The following is a 12,773-nucleotide window of genomic DNA, read 5'->3' as shown; positions in this document are numbered from 1 at the left end:
AGTCCCGGCGACATCCCCGTAAATCCCCAGGATCTCCGGTCTCCTGTTCCCGGTGTCCGATCCGACGATGGCGGGGATGCCGAACGCCGCCTTCACCGCCCCGTCTCCCCGTCACCCCACTTTCAAGGAACCGTCACCCGAAACCTGGTGTGTTCCATCACCACTGTCACCCCCTCTCCGTCACCCAAAACCTGTCACCCCTGTCACCCCCTCTCCGTCTCCCCACTTTCAGGGAACCGTCACCCGAAACCTGATGTGTTCCGTGAAGAGAAAGCTACATTCCCGAGACAGGAGTTACCAGAGATTTCTCTCCACTCCCCCCAACACTTGTAAACACATCTCCCTCTCCCACACTCCCCCTCTCTCCCCACCCAACGCGCTCCTTCCCTCTCCCCCGACTTTACCCCCATACCCAAACAACTCTTCCCCTCCTCCTTCTTACCGGCCATCTCTCCCTCTTCACTCCCCCCCTCACTATCTCTTCCCCTCTCACCCCTCCCTCGGAACTACCCCTCTTCTCTCTCACACTCTCAACTCTCCCACACTCTATCTCTCCTCTCTGCTCAACTTTGTCTTTCACCCCCCTTTCCCCCTTTCCGTCTCTCACCCCCTCTCTCCCCTCTGCCTCGTTCACCCCTCTCTGTCCCTCATCCCCTCTCCGTCTCTCCCCCCTCTGTTCTCCACCTTTCTCTCCCTCCCTGTCCGACCTCTCTCATCTCCAGCCTCTCACATTTCCCTCCCACCTCTCTCTACCCTCTGACTTCCACCACTCTCTCCCCCCCGTCTGACTCTCCCTTTATCAACTATTCTCTGCCGCCTCTCCTCTTTCTCCCCATCTCTCTCCCACCCACCCCCTCTCTTCCTCACCCATCGCCCCCCAGTCTCTTCCTCCCCGTCTGGGTCTCCCACCTCCGCCTACCCCAAACTCCCGCTCCCGACCCTACCCTCTCTCCCCCCTCTTCTGTCTCTCTCTTCCCCGGCCCGAGCCCTTCTCTCTCCCTCTCTCACCCCATGTCTCCCTCTCTCCGTCTGGCAGAGGTCTGTGAGCGGGGTGACGGTGATTTTGCTGGTGAACTGCCTGGTCTCCCTGGTGATGTCCGTCCTCACGGCCATCGTCAACTGCAGGAACCTCGAGTGCTGCGCCGTGCGGCCTCCGGTGGTGAGTGGGATCTTCCTGTGCACCTGGGGGGGGTGGGCGGCGGGGGATGGGACGTGGGTGGGAGAGATGGGGGGAGATGGAAAGAGGGTGGGGAGAGATGGGAGGGAGCAAGAGAGAGAGATGGGGGCAGAAAGGGAATGAAAGGGGTGGGGAGAGGAGGATAGGGAGGGGGAGAGAGAGGTGGGAGGAAGAGATGGAGGGACAGAGGGGGTGGAGAGAGGGACGGAGGGAGAGAGAGGCTGTGGGAGTGGGTAGTGGATCCTGTCTCCTCTCCTCACCTTCTCTTTCTCCCGTCCCCTCCTCAATCTGATCCCTCCCTCTCCCCCACCCACAGAGAATGGTGGTGATCCACGCTAACCAGCTCGCACCGCCGGACCTCGCCTCCATCTTCTCCAGCGAACCGGCGCCCACCCCGGCCTCTGACGGGCCCCAGTGACGACACGTTCCCCGCTCCACGGGACAGCCCAAAGGATTCGGGCCGAGCGGCCTGAAAGGAAAATCAAGGCCGGATTTTGGAGACGGAGTTGGGGGTGGGGGTTGGTGGGTAACATTCCCGTGGTCACATTCCTCCCCGTGGGAACCCCCCAGTTCAAGCTCCCTTGTTACGAGTCGCCCTGTCCCACCCGCGGCATCCGGTCACTCCTGACACACTCCGCTCTCTGTCCCCTCTATCACCGCCCCTCTCACCCTGGCTGGTGGCCATTTTGTGATGGTTATCATTGAAACCGCTCTCCCAGCATCGTAGAAATAGTCACACCCTTTTCCTCACCTCCCACTCACTTCCCTCCCTGTTTATTCAATCTCAACTCCTCATCGCCCTCTCTTTCAGTTACCCTGTGAGTCTCTCCACTACTCACTCCATCACTCCTGACACCCTCCCCTCTCCGTCCCCTTGTCCTTTCTCCTGCCATCCAACACATTCTGGGTGGTGAACGTTGTCCGATGGGAAATTTCGCTCCCTCACCCGATCCCTTCCCTCTCTCGTTGAGTGAGTCTCTCCCCTCTCCCTCCGTTCAGACACTCAACTCTCCGTCCCATCAGCCCAGATCGCGTCTCGACCTCTCGCTCCCCATTTCCCCTGTCCGCGCTCTCCTTCTTGCTGTCCATCTTATTTGCGAAGGATCGAAATCACCCACCCTTCCCCCACACGCCCCATCCTGTTCCTGCCCACCCTCTCCTTTCAGACCCCTCTTTCCTGGTCCTGCAACTTCCCCTCCCTTCCCGTCCCATCAGATCCCCTCCCACCTCGTCCCATTACTTTCCCTCCTTCCTGGTCAGATCACTCCCGCTCCCTTCCTGTCGTTTCACTCCTCCTCACCCCGACTCTATCTTATCCACGTCACCACCAGTTTGTGACAGGAACTTTCGCCTCCCCTTTTCGTCCCCTATTGAGTCAATGACTTCGCCACGGTCACCGTCTCATCAGTCCACTCCTCGTCCCGTCACTCCTCTTCCTCCCAAACCCCTCACCCCTCCTCCCCAAAACCCACATGTATATGTGTATGTGTGAATATCTGAGATATATACATTAGTTTATTCAATGACAAAATTATTAGAATTAAAACATACATGAAATACCCAAGACTATATAAAACACAAATTAAAATACTGTTATTATAACCAATAAGACACTCGATCCCGGGATTGTATCCACGGGCACCGCATGTTCCTTCGCCATAGATTCTGTGTGCGACTGTGACCATTGTAAGTCAGTGTCTCACTCCATCCCTGGCGGCCACATTAACCAAGGAACACACACAAAAATTCTGGTGAACACAGCAGGCCAGGCAGCATCTCTAGGAAGAGGTACAGTCGACGTTTCGGGTCGAGACCCTTCGTCAGGACTAATTTAAAGAAGAGATAGTCAGAGATTGGAAAGTGGGAGGGGGAGGGGGAGATCAGAAATGACAGGAGAAGACAGGAGGGGGAGGGATGGGGCCAAGAGCTGGACAGTTAATTGGCAAACGGTATACAGAGTTGGAGAAGGGGGGGGGGGTCATGGGACAGGAGGCCTAGGGAAAAAGAAAGGGGAGGTGAACCCACTATAGTGAGAGGGACAGAGGGAGAAAAAAGGGAGAGAAAAAATGGGGAAAAATAATAATGATAAATAATAAATAAGGGATGGGGTACAAGGGGGAGGTGGGGCATTAACTGAAGTTAGAGAAGTCAATGTTCATGCCATCAGGTTGGAGGCTACCCAGACGGAATATAAGGTGTTGTTCCTCCAATCTGAGTGTGGCTTCATCTTTACAGTAGAGGAGGCCGTGGAAAGACATGTCAGAATGGGAATGGGACGTGGAATTAAAATGTGTGGCCACTGGGAGATCCTGCTTTCTCTGGTGGACAGGGCTTAGTTGTTCAGCAAAGCGGTCTCCCAGTCTGCGTCGGGTCTCGCCAATATATAGAAGGCCACATCGGGAGCACCGGACGCAGTATATCACCCCAGCCGACTCACAGGTGAAGTCTCGCCTCACCTGGAAGGACTGTCTGGGGCCCTGAATGGTGGTGAGGGAGGAAGTGTAAGGGCATGTGTAGCACTTGTTCCGCTTACAAGGATTAGTGCTGGGTGGGAGATAGGTGGGAAGGGATGTGGGGGGGACGAATGGACAAGGGAGTCACTGGGATTGTGTGATGGAACGGCGTGGAGGGAGCTTCACGCTGTGTCTGACCCCGGGAGTGTGTGATGGGATGGTGTGGTGGGAGATTCACGCTGTGTCTGACCCCGGGAGTGTGTGATGGGACGGTGTGGAGGGAGCTTCACGCTGTGTCTGACCCCGGGAGTGTGTGATGGGACGGTGTGGTGGGAGATTCACGCTGTGTCTGACCCCGGGAGTGTGTGATGGGACGGTGTGGTGGGAGATTCACGCTGTGTCTGACCCCGGGAGTGTGTGATGGGACGGTGTGGTGGGAGATTCACTCTGTGTCTGACCTCGAGAGTGTGTGATGGGACGGTGTGGTGGGAGATTCACTCTGTGTTTGACCCCGGGAGTGTGTGATGGGATGGTGTGGTGGGAGATTCACTCTGTGTCTGACCCCGGGAGTGTGTGATGGGACGGTGTGGTGGGAGATTCACGCTGTGTCTGACCCCGGGAGTGTGTGATGGGACGGTGTGGTGGGAGATTCACGCTGTGTCTGACCCCGGGAGTGTGTGATGGGACGGTGTGGTGGGAGATTCACTCTGTGTTTGACCCCGGGAGTGTGTGATGGGATGGTATAGAGGGAGTTTCATGCTGTGTTTGACCCCGGGAGTGTGTGATGGGACTTTATTTATCATTTCCCTTTTTTGTCCCCTTGCCCATCCTCTGGGTTCCCCCTCCTCACCCTTTTCCTTCTCCCTGGACCTCCTGTCCCATGATCCTCTCATGCCCCTTTGCCAATCACCTGTCCAGCTCTTGGCTCCATCCCTCCCCCTCCTGTCTTCTCCTATCATTTTGGATCTCCCCCTCCCCCTCCCACTTTCAAATCCCTTACTCACTCTTCCCTCAGTTAGTCCTGACGAAGGGTCTCGACTGCACCTCTTCCTAGAGATGCTGCCTGGCCTGCTGCGTTCACCAGCAACTTTGATGCGTGTTGTTTATTATCAAAGTTCTTATTTGTCACCATATACTACCCCGAGATTCATTTTATTGCAGTCATTTACAGGACAATAAATCAATATAGCAGAATTTATGAAAAACTATACAAAAACAAAGACTAACCAACAAGCAACGTGCAAAGGAAGGGAAATTTGTGCAAATAAAATATTAAATAATAATGACACGAGTTGTAAATTATTTGAAAGTGAGTCCGTAGGTTGTGGAATCAGTTCAGAGTTGATGTGAGTGAAGTTATCCACGCCGGTGTCTCAGAAAAAACCCGCCATCATCGGGCCCTTCCTGTCTGTGTAATTCCCCGGCATGAAACGTAAAAGTTGCCCGTGAACGCAGCTGGCCAGCCAGCATTACGTACTCCCGGGATAATCCCACCCCGGGACACCGGTGTCCCAGACTGAGCCCCGGCCCCCGGGCTCTTCCTGTCTGTGTCATTCCCCGGGGTCCCGAACGCGCACATCCGGCAGAAGCAGCGCCGCTGGACAGGAGGCGGAAATACGTCACCACGGGAGAACAGCGAGCGACGCACAGCGCGAGCCTAAAGCTAGTTCCGTTAAAAACGGTTGGGAATTAAACCTGGCGCGCGGCCATTAAAGGTAAGGGGAAGGTGGGGGGCGGGAGTTAAAGGGGAGGGCGGGGAATCGGCTAAACTGTCGGCATCCCGCGGGCGGGGATGTTCACACATTCAGATGTTCACACGGTCACTGTCAGTCCGGGTCTGGGTTCCTGCAGAGATCTCAGTTCCTTCCTCCCGGTCCCACTGAACCGATTGTCCTCCAGACTGAAACAGATGGGAGAATAAAGATGAAATAAACAGATCACACAACAGTGTCAGTAACAGGGGACAACACTCACAAACAAATATCACCAGAAAACCCGCGGATCCGCTGATATTTTATCACATTGAACATTAACACAAACACTCACCAGATCCGCTTCAGACTCGGGAGGGTCAGTATGAGGCGGCGGAGAGCGGGGACAGATCGGTCTGTCAGCGAGTTTGTTCCCAGGTCCAGCTCCGTCAGTGATGGGTTTGTACTGAGAGAGGAGACGAGATCCTCGGCACCAGAATCTGTGAGACCGACACCCCTCAGCCTGGAGATGAGAGAGAGTGAGGGTGAAGGACACAGAGAGACAGGAGACGGTACAAATCCCCAGTGTTTATCAGTAACACAATTACTGATCACATTAATGTTCAGTGTCAGACACCCAGTGACTGTAAACACAATCTCCCACAGTCTGGTACTTACCACAGTTTCTGTATTTTACACTCCGGGTTCCTCAGAGCCGCAGACACCAGTTTCACTCCTGAATCTCCCAGTTTATTAACACTCAGTCTAAACACAAACAGACAAATTGATGAACAAAGTGATTCAAACCGCGGGTCTGAGGGAATTTCTCTCACTCGGATATTTCAGGAAACATTAAACCCTTCAGTAAACCACTGATCGGAGTTCCCATCACTGTCAATGTCCCTCACTGCCCAGCTCCAGGGTATTCACCGAATGTCAGTAATTTAGTCTGTCGGTGTGACCCTGCAAACTCCACATAGTCTGTCTCATTCCCCGATGGTCAGAAACGTGTTCCTGATGTGAGAGGGTCGGGAGGGGCAGGGATGAAGGAGGAACGGGGATGGGGAAGAGAGATCCCACAGGACGAAGGGTGATGGCATTTGTCACAATTCTTCACAATCGTATTTATCACAGTTTTACCAAAATCCCTTTACACTGAAACAACACAATGGGAGAGTTTCACAGTTCAGAGTGAGAGATAAATCAAGTTACCCCAACTCCCGGCACTTGTGCAGCCCGGGTCCCAGCCGCTGGATTCCTTCACACTGAATGTTGCAGTTCACCAGGTTGAGGTGTTTTATTGTATCACAGTGTCCGATGACATGAGACAGGACCGCGCAGTCAATCGGGGTCAGTGTCATTCCACGGAATGAAAGTGTTTTCACAGATCCCAGTGCGGCCTGAGCCAGTCCACGATTCTGAGACTCAAACAGGTAGTGCAATGTGTTCAGGAGACTCCTTTTACCAGCTTCACTCCCCGTGTTTCCACTCTGGCGTTTAACCTCCTCCTTCACCCAGTCAATCACCCGGCAGGTTGTTTGATGAGGAAACGGACCCAGAAACTCCTCCAGGCCCCGAGCTGTCATTGGGTTGGAGAGACCAGCAACAAAACGGAGAAATACCTCAAATCGACCATCTGTCGTGCTGTGGGCTTCAGTGAGGAATTTCAGGATATCTCCGGGATGTGGATTCAGGAATTGTGCGACTGCAGCTGCAAACTCCTGGATGGTGAGGTGTGGGAATGTGTACACCACGCTCCGGGCAGAATCCTCTCTCTCCAAAAGCTCCATCAGGAACCCGGACAGGAACTGGGAAGGCTGCAGATTGTAGTTGATTAAATCTCCATCTGTAAACACAATCTTCTTCTCGAACACTCCTCTGAAGGCCATCTGACCAACCCTGAGTAACACATCACGGGGGTTCTCTATCTCACGGCCGTGGTTTTTCAGGATGTTGTAAATATAGTAGGAATACAGTTGGGTGATGGTCTTGGGAACTCGCTGCGGGTCCCTGACTCTTTGTGTGAAGAAGGGGCCCAGTGCCAGAGCGAGGATCCAGCAGTAGGAGGGGTTGTAGCTCATGGTGTACAGGATCTCGTTCTCCTTCACGTGTTTGAAAACAGCTGCTGCCACTGTCTGATCTTCAAAATGCCTGATGAAATACTCCTTCCGTTCCTTCCCAACAAATCCCAGGATTTCAGCCATGACACCGATCTCTGCCTTTTCCAATAAATGTAACGCAGTGGGGCGGGTGGTCACCAGCACTGAACACCCTGGGAGCAGCTTGTGCTGGATTAAACTGTACACAATGTCAGACACCTTGCACTTGAATTCAGGATCTGTGCATGTGGACCGAGGTTCTGTGTTTCTCTGACTGTCAGCAAAATCAATTTTGTCATTGAATTCATCCAAACCATCAAATATAAACAGCAATCCCTCTGGGTTCTTCCAGACCTCTCTCAGGATATTCCCAAAGTAAGGATACTGATCCAGAATCAGTTCCTTCAGGTTTATTCGACAGTCAATGGTGTTTAAATCCCGGAATTTGAAACTGAAGACAAACTGGAATTGTTGGTATATTTTCCCTGTGGCCCAGTCATAAACAATCTTTTGTACCAGTGTTGTTTTCCCGATTCCCGGGACTCCGGCCACTGTTGCCGAACTCCCAGATTTGGATTTACTCCAGGAAAAGCTGCTCTGGAACAGCTGATCAGTGCGGATTTTTTCCAGCTCTCTGCGGAGATGTTCCTCTCTCCACTCCTCGTGGTCTCTGCCTCTTGCCAGCAGCTCATGTTCCACCAGTCTCCGATCTCGGACAGTAGAAATGACTGTGAGCTCAGCGTATCGATCAACCAGCTGGAAAACCTTCACCTTCTCCCTCATCAGGATCGTGTTCACTCTCAGTGTTTCAGTTTGTGCCCGCAGAGTCTCCTTGTGTTTCTGTTGAACATCTTCCATGGGAACAGACAGTGAACAAACTGTTAGATGCCTCAACTCAGAACTCGGTATTTAAATACACAAGAGTTAGCTCAAAGCTATTGCATTAATTGGGGTCTCACAGTGTGTCAGGAACCTTTTGGGGCCTGTGGGGTCTCACAGTGTGTCAGGTCCCTCTCAGGGGTGTGTGGGGTCTCACAGTGTGTCAGGTCCCTCTCAGGGGTGTGTGGGGTCTTACAGTGTGTCAGGACACTGTTAGGGGTGTGTGGGGTTTCACAGTGTATCAAGAGCCTGTCAGGGGTGTGTGGGGTCTCAGAGTGTGTCAGGACCCTCTCAGGGTTGTTTGAGGGATCATAGTGTGTCAGGACCCACAATGTGTCAGTGTTTCACCGTGCGTCGGGACACTATCAGGGGTGTGTGCGGTCTCACAGTGTGTCAGGACCCTGTCAGGGGTGTGTGCGGTCTCACAGTGTGTCAGGACCCTGTCAGGGGTGTGTGGGGTCTCACAGTCTGTCAGGACGCTGTCACGGGTTTCTGGGGTTTTGCAGTGTGTCAGGACCCTGTTACTGGTTTGCGGGGTTTCACAGTGTGTCAGGACCCTTTTCTTGGGGTGGGGGGTCTCAGAGTGTGTCAGGACCCTGCCAGGGTTGTGTGGGGTCTCACAGTGTGTCAGGTCCCTGTCAGGGGTGTGTGGGGTCTCACAGTGTGTCAGGTCCCTGTCAGGGGTGTGTGGGGTCTCACAGTGTGTCAGGACCCTGTCAGGGGTGTGTGGGGTCTCACAGTGTGTCAGGACCCTGCCAGGGTTGTGTGGGGTCTCGCAGTGTGTCAGGCCCTTGTCAGGGGTGTGTGGTCTCACAGTGTGTCAGGACCCCTCTGGGGTGTGTGGGGTCTCACAGTGTTTCTGAACCCTGTCACGGGTGTGTGGGGTCTCACAGTGTGTCAGGTCCCTGTCAGGGGTGTGTGGGGTTTCACTGTGTGTCAGGGCACTGTGAGTGGTTTGTGCGGTTTCACAGTGTGTCAGGATCTTGTGGTGGTTGTGGGGGGTCTCACAGTGTGTCAGGATGCTGTTGTGGGGGATCTAACAGTGAGTCAGAACCCTCTCAGGTGTGTATGGGATCGCAATGTGTGTCAGGACCCTGTCAGGGCTGTGTGGCGTCTCACAGTGCGTCAGGTCACTGTCAGGGGTGTGTTGGATCTCACAGTGTGTCAGGACCATTTTGGGGTGTGTCGGGTCTCACAGTGCGTCAGGAGCCCTTTCAGGTGTGTGTGGGGTCTCACAGTGTGTCAGGTCCCTGTCAGGAGTGTGTGGGGTCTCACAGTGTAACAGGACACTGTCTGTCAGTTGTGTGTGGGGTCTCACAGCGTGTTTGAACCATACCAGGGGTGTGTGGGTTCTCACAGTCTGTCAGGACGCTGTCACGGGTTTGTGGGGTTTCACTGTGTGTCAGGACCCAGTGATTTGTTTGGGGGTCTCACAGTGTGTTGGGACCCTTTTCTGGGGGTGGGGGGAATCTCACAGTGTGTCAGGATCCTTTTGGGGTGTGTGGGGTCTCACAGTGCTTCTGAACCCTGTCAGGGGTGTGTGGGATCGCACCGTGTGTCAGGACCCTCTCAGGGGTGTATGCGGTCTTACAGTGTGTCAGGACCCTACCTAGGTTGTGTGAGGTCTCACAGTGTGTCTGGACCCTGTCTGTCAGTTGTGTGTGTGGTCTTAAAGTGTGTCAGGTCCCTGTCAGTGGTGTGTGGGGTGTGACAGTGTGTCAGGACCTTTTCAGGTGTGTGTGGGGTCTCACAGAGTGTCAGGACCGTGTGAATAGTGTGTGGGATATCAATGTGTGTCAGGACCCTGTCAGGGGTGTGTGGCGTCTCACAATGTGTCAGGTCCCTGTCAGAGTGTGTGGGGTCTCACACTGTGTCAGGACCCTGTCGGGTTGTGTGAGGTCTCACAGTGTGTCAGGGCCCTGTCGGGTTGTGTGAGGTCTCACAGTGTGTCAGGTCCCTGTCAGGGGTGTGTGGGGTCTCACAGTGTGTCAGGACCCTGTCAGGGGTGTGTGGGGTCTCACAGTGTGTCAGGACCCTGCCAGGGTTGTGTGGGGTCTCGCAGTGTGTCAGGCCCTTGTCAGGGGTGTGTGGTCTCACAGTGTGTCAGGACCCCTCTGGGGTGTGTGGGGTCTCACAGTGTTTCTGAACCCTGTCACGGGTGTGTGGGGTCTCACAGTGTGTCAGGTCCCTGTCAGGGGTGTGTGGGGTTTCACTGTGTGTCAGGGCACTGTGAGTGGTTTGTGCGGTTTCACAGTGTGTCAGGATCTTGTGGTGGTTGTGGGGGGTCTCACAGTGTGTCAGGATGCTGTTGTGGGGGATCTAACAGTGAGTCAGAACCCTCTCAGGTGTGTATGGGATCGCAATGTGTGTCAGGACCCTGTCAGGGCTGTGTGGCGTCTCACAGTGCGTCAGGTCACTGTCAGGGGTGTGTTGGATCTCACAGTGTGTCAGGACCATTTTGGGGTGTGTCGGGTCTCACAGTGCGTCAGGAGCCCTTTCAGGTGTGTGTGGGGTCTCACAGTGTGTCAGGTCCCTGTCAGGAGTGTGTGGGGTCTCACAGTGTAACAGGACACTGTCTGTCAGTTGTGTGTGGGGTCTCACAGCGTGTTTGAACCATACCAGGGGTGTGTGGGTTCTCACAGTCTGTCAGGACGCTGTCACGGGTTTGTGGGGTTTCACTGTGTGTCAGGACCCAGTGATTTGTTTGGGGGTCTCACAGTGTGTTGGGACCCTTTTCTGGGGGTGGGGGGAATCTCACAGTGTGTCAGGATCCTTTTGGGGTGTGTGGGGTCTCACAGTGCTTCTGAACCCTGTCAGGGGTGTGTGGGATCGCACCGTGTGTCAGGACCCTCTCAGGGGTGTATGCGGTCTTACAGTGTGTCAGGACCCTACCTAGGTTGTGTGAGGTCTCACAGTGTGTCTGGACCCTGTCTGTCAGTTGTGTGTGTGGTCTTAAAGTGTGTCAGGTCCCTGTCAGTGGTGTGTGGGGTGTGACAGTGTGTCAGGACCTTTTCAGGTGTGTGTGGGGTCTCACAGAGTGTCAGGACCGTGTGAATAGTGTGTGGGATATCAATGTGTGTCAGGACCCTGTCAGGGGTGTGTGGCGTCTCACAATGTGTCAGGTCCCTGTCAGAGTGTGTGGGGTCTCACACTGTGTCAGGACCCTGTCGGGTTGTGTGAGGTCTCACAGTGTGTCAGGGCCCTGTCGGGTTGTGTGAGGTCTCACAGTGTGTCAGGTCCCTGTCAGGGGTGTGTGGGGTCTCACAGTGTGTCAGGACCCTGTCAGGGGTGTGTGGGGTCTCACAGTGTGTCAGGACCCTGCCAGGGTTGTGTGGGGTCTCGCAGTGTGTCAGGCCCTTGTCAGGGGTGTGTGGTCTCACAGTGTGTCAGGACCCCTCTGGGGTGTGTGGGGTCTCACAGTGTTTCTGAACCCTGTCACGGGTGTGTGGGGTCTCACACTGTGTCAGGACCCTGTCGGGTTGTGTGAGGTCTCACAGTGTGTCAGGGCCCTGTCGGGTTGTGTGAGGTCTCACAGTGTGTCAGGGCCCTCTCAGGCGTGTGTGGCATCTCACAGCATTTCCTGAGCCTGTCAGGGGTGTGTGCAGTCTCACAGTGTGACAGGACGCTGTCATGGGGGTGTGGGGTCTTACAGTTTGACTGGACAGTGCCAGGGGTGTGTGGGGTTTCACAGTATGTCAGGACCCTGTCAGGGGTGTGTGGGGTCTCACAGTGTGTCAGGACCCTGCCAGGGGTGTGTGGGGTCTCACAGTGTGTCAGGACCTTTTCAGGTGTGTGTGAGGTCTCACAGTGTGTCAGGGCCCTGTCGGGTTGTGTGAGGTCTCACAGTGTGTCAGGGCCCTCTCAGGCGTGTGTGGCATCTCACAGCATTTCCTGAGCCTGTCAGGGGTGTGTGCAGTCTCACAGTGTGACAGGACGCTGTCATGGGGGTGTGGGGTCTTACAGTTTGACTGGACAGTGCCAGGGGTGTGTGGGGTTTCACAGTATGTCAGGACCCTGTCAGGGGTGTGTGGGGTCTCACAGTGTGTCAGGACCCTGCCAGGGGTGTGTGGGGTCTCACAGTGTGTCAGGATCCTGTCAGGGGTGTGTGGGGTCGCACAGTGTGTCAGGACCCTGCCAGGGGTGTGTGGGGTCGCACAGTGTGTCAGGATCCTGTCAGGGGTGTGTGGGGTCGCACAGTGTGTCAGGACCCTGCCAGGGGTGTGTGCAGTGTCTCACAGTGTGTCAGGTCCTTGTCAGAGGTGTGTGGGGTCTCACAGTGTGTCAGGACCCTGCCAGGGTTGTGTGGTGTTTCACAGTGTGTCAGAACACTGTGAGTGGTTTGTGGGGTCTCACAGTGTGCCAGAACCCTCTCAGATGTGTGTGGGATCGCACTGTGTGTCAGCACCCTGTCAGGTGTGTGTGGGGTCTCACAGTGTGTCTGGACTGTGTCAATAGTGTCTGGGGTCTCACAGTT

At 54.7% G+C, this 12,773-nt stretch overlaps 1 protein-coding gene across 1 annotated transcript in view; it reads right to left on the bottom strand.

The window, feature by feature from the left end:
- Positions 1–4,644: 4,644 nt before the first annotated feature.
- The window catches only part of LOC140208575 (NACHT, LRR and PYD domains-containing protein 3-like), a 129,037-nt gene continuing 120,908 nt past the window's right edge, over positions 4,645–12,773 (bottom strand). Inside the window, exons 8-11 of the mRNA XM_072277331.1 lie at positions 6,534–8,271; positions 6,000–6,086; positions 5,677–5,844; positions 4,645–5,530 (exon numbers count right to left, since the gene is read on the bottom strand). Of these exons, the coding sequence (XP_072133432.1) occupies positions 5,443–5,530; positions 5,677–5,844; positions 6,000–6,086; positions 6,534–8,271 (2,081 nt within the window). The 3' untranslated portion in view covers positions 4,645–5,442. The remainder of the gene's footprint in view (positions 5,531–5,676; positions 5,845–5,999; positions 6,087–6,533; positions 8,272–12,773) is intronic.

This window comes from Mobula birostris, chromosome 13 (assembly GCF_030028105.1).
Source record: "Mobula birostris isolate sMobBir1 chromosome 13, sMobBir1.hap1, whole genome shotgun sequence".
Lineage (NCBI taxonomy): Eukaryota > Metazoa > Chordata > Chondrichthyes > Myliobatiformes > Myliobatidae > Mobula > Mobula birostris.
This window is presented reverse-complemented; position numbering and strand designations above follow the sequence as displayed.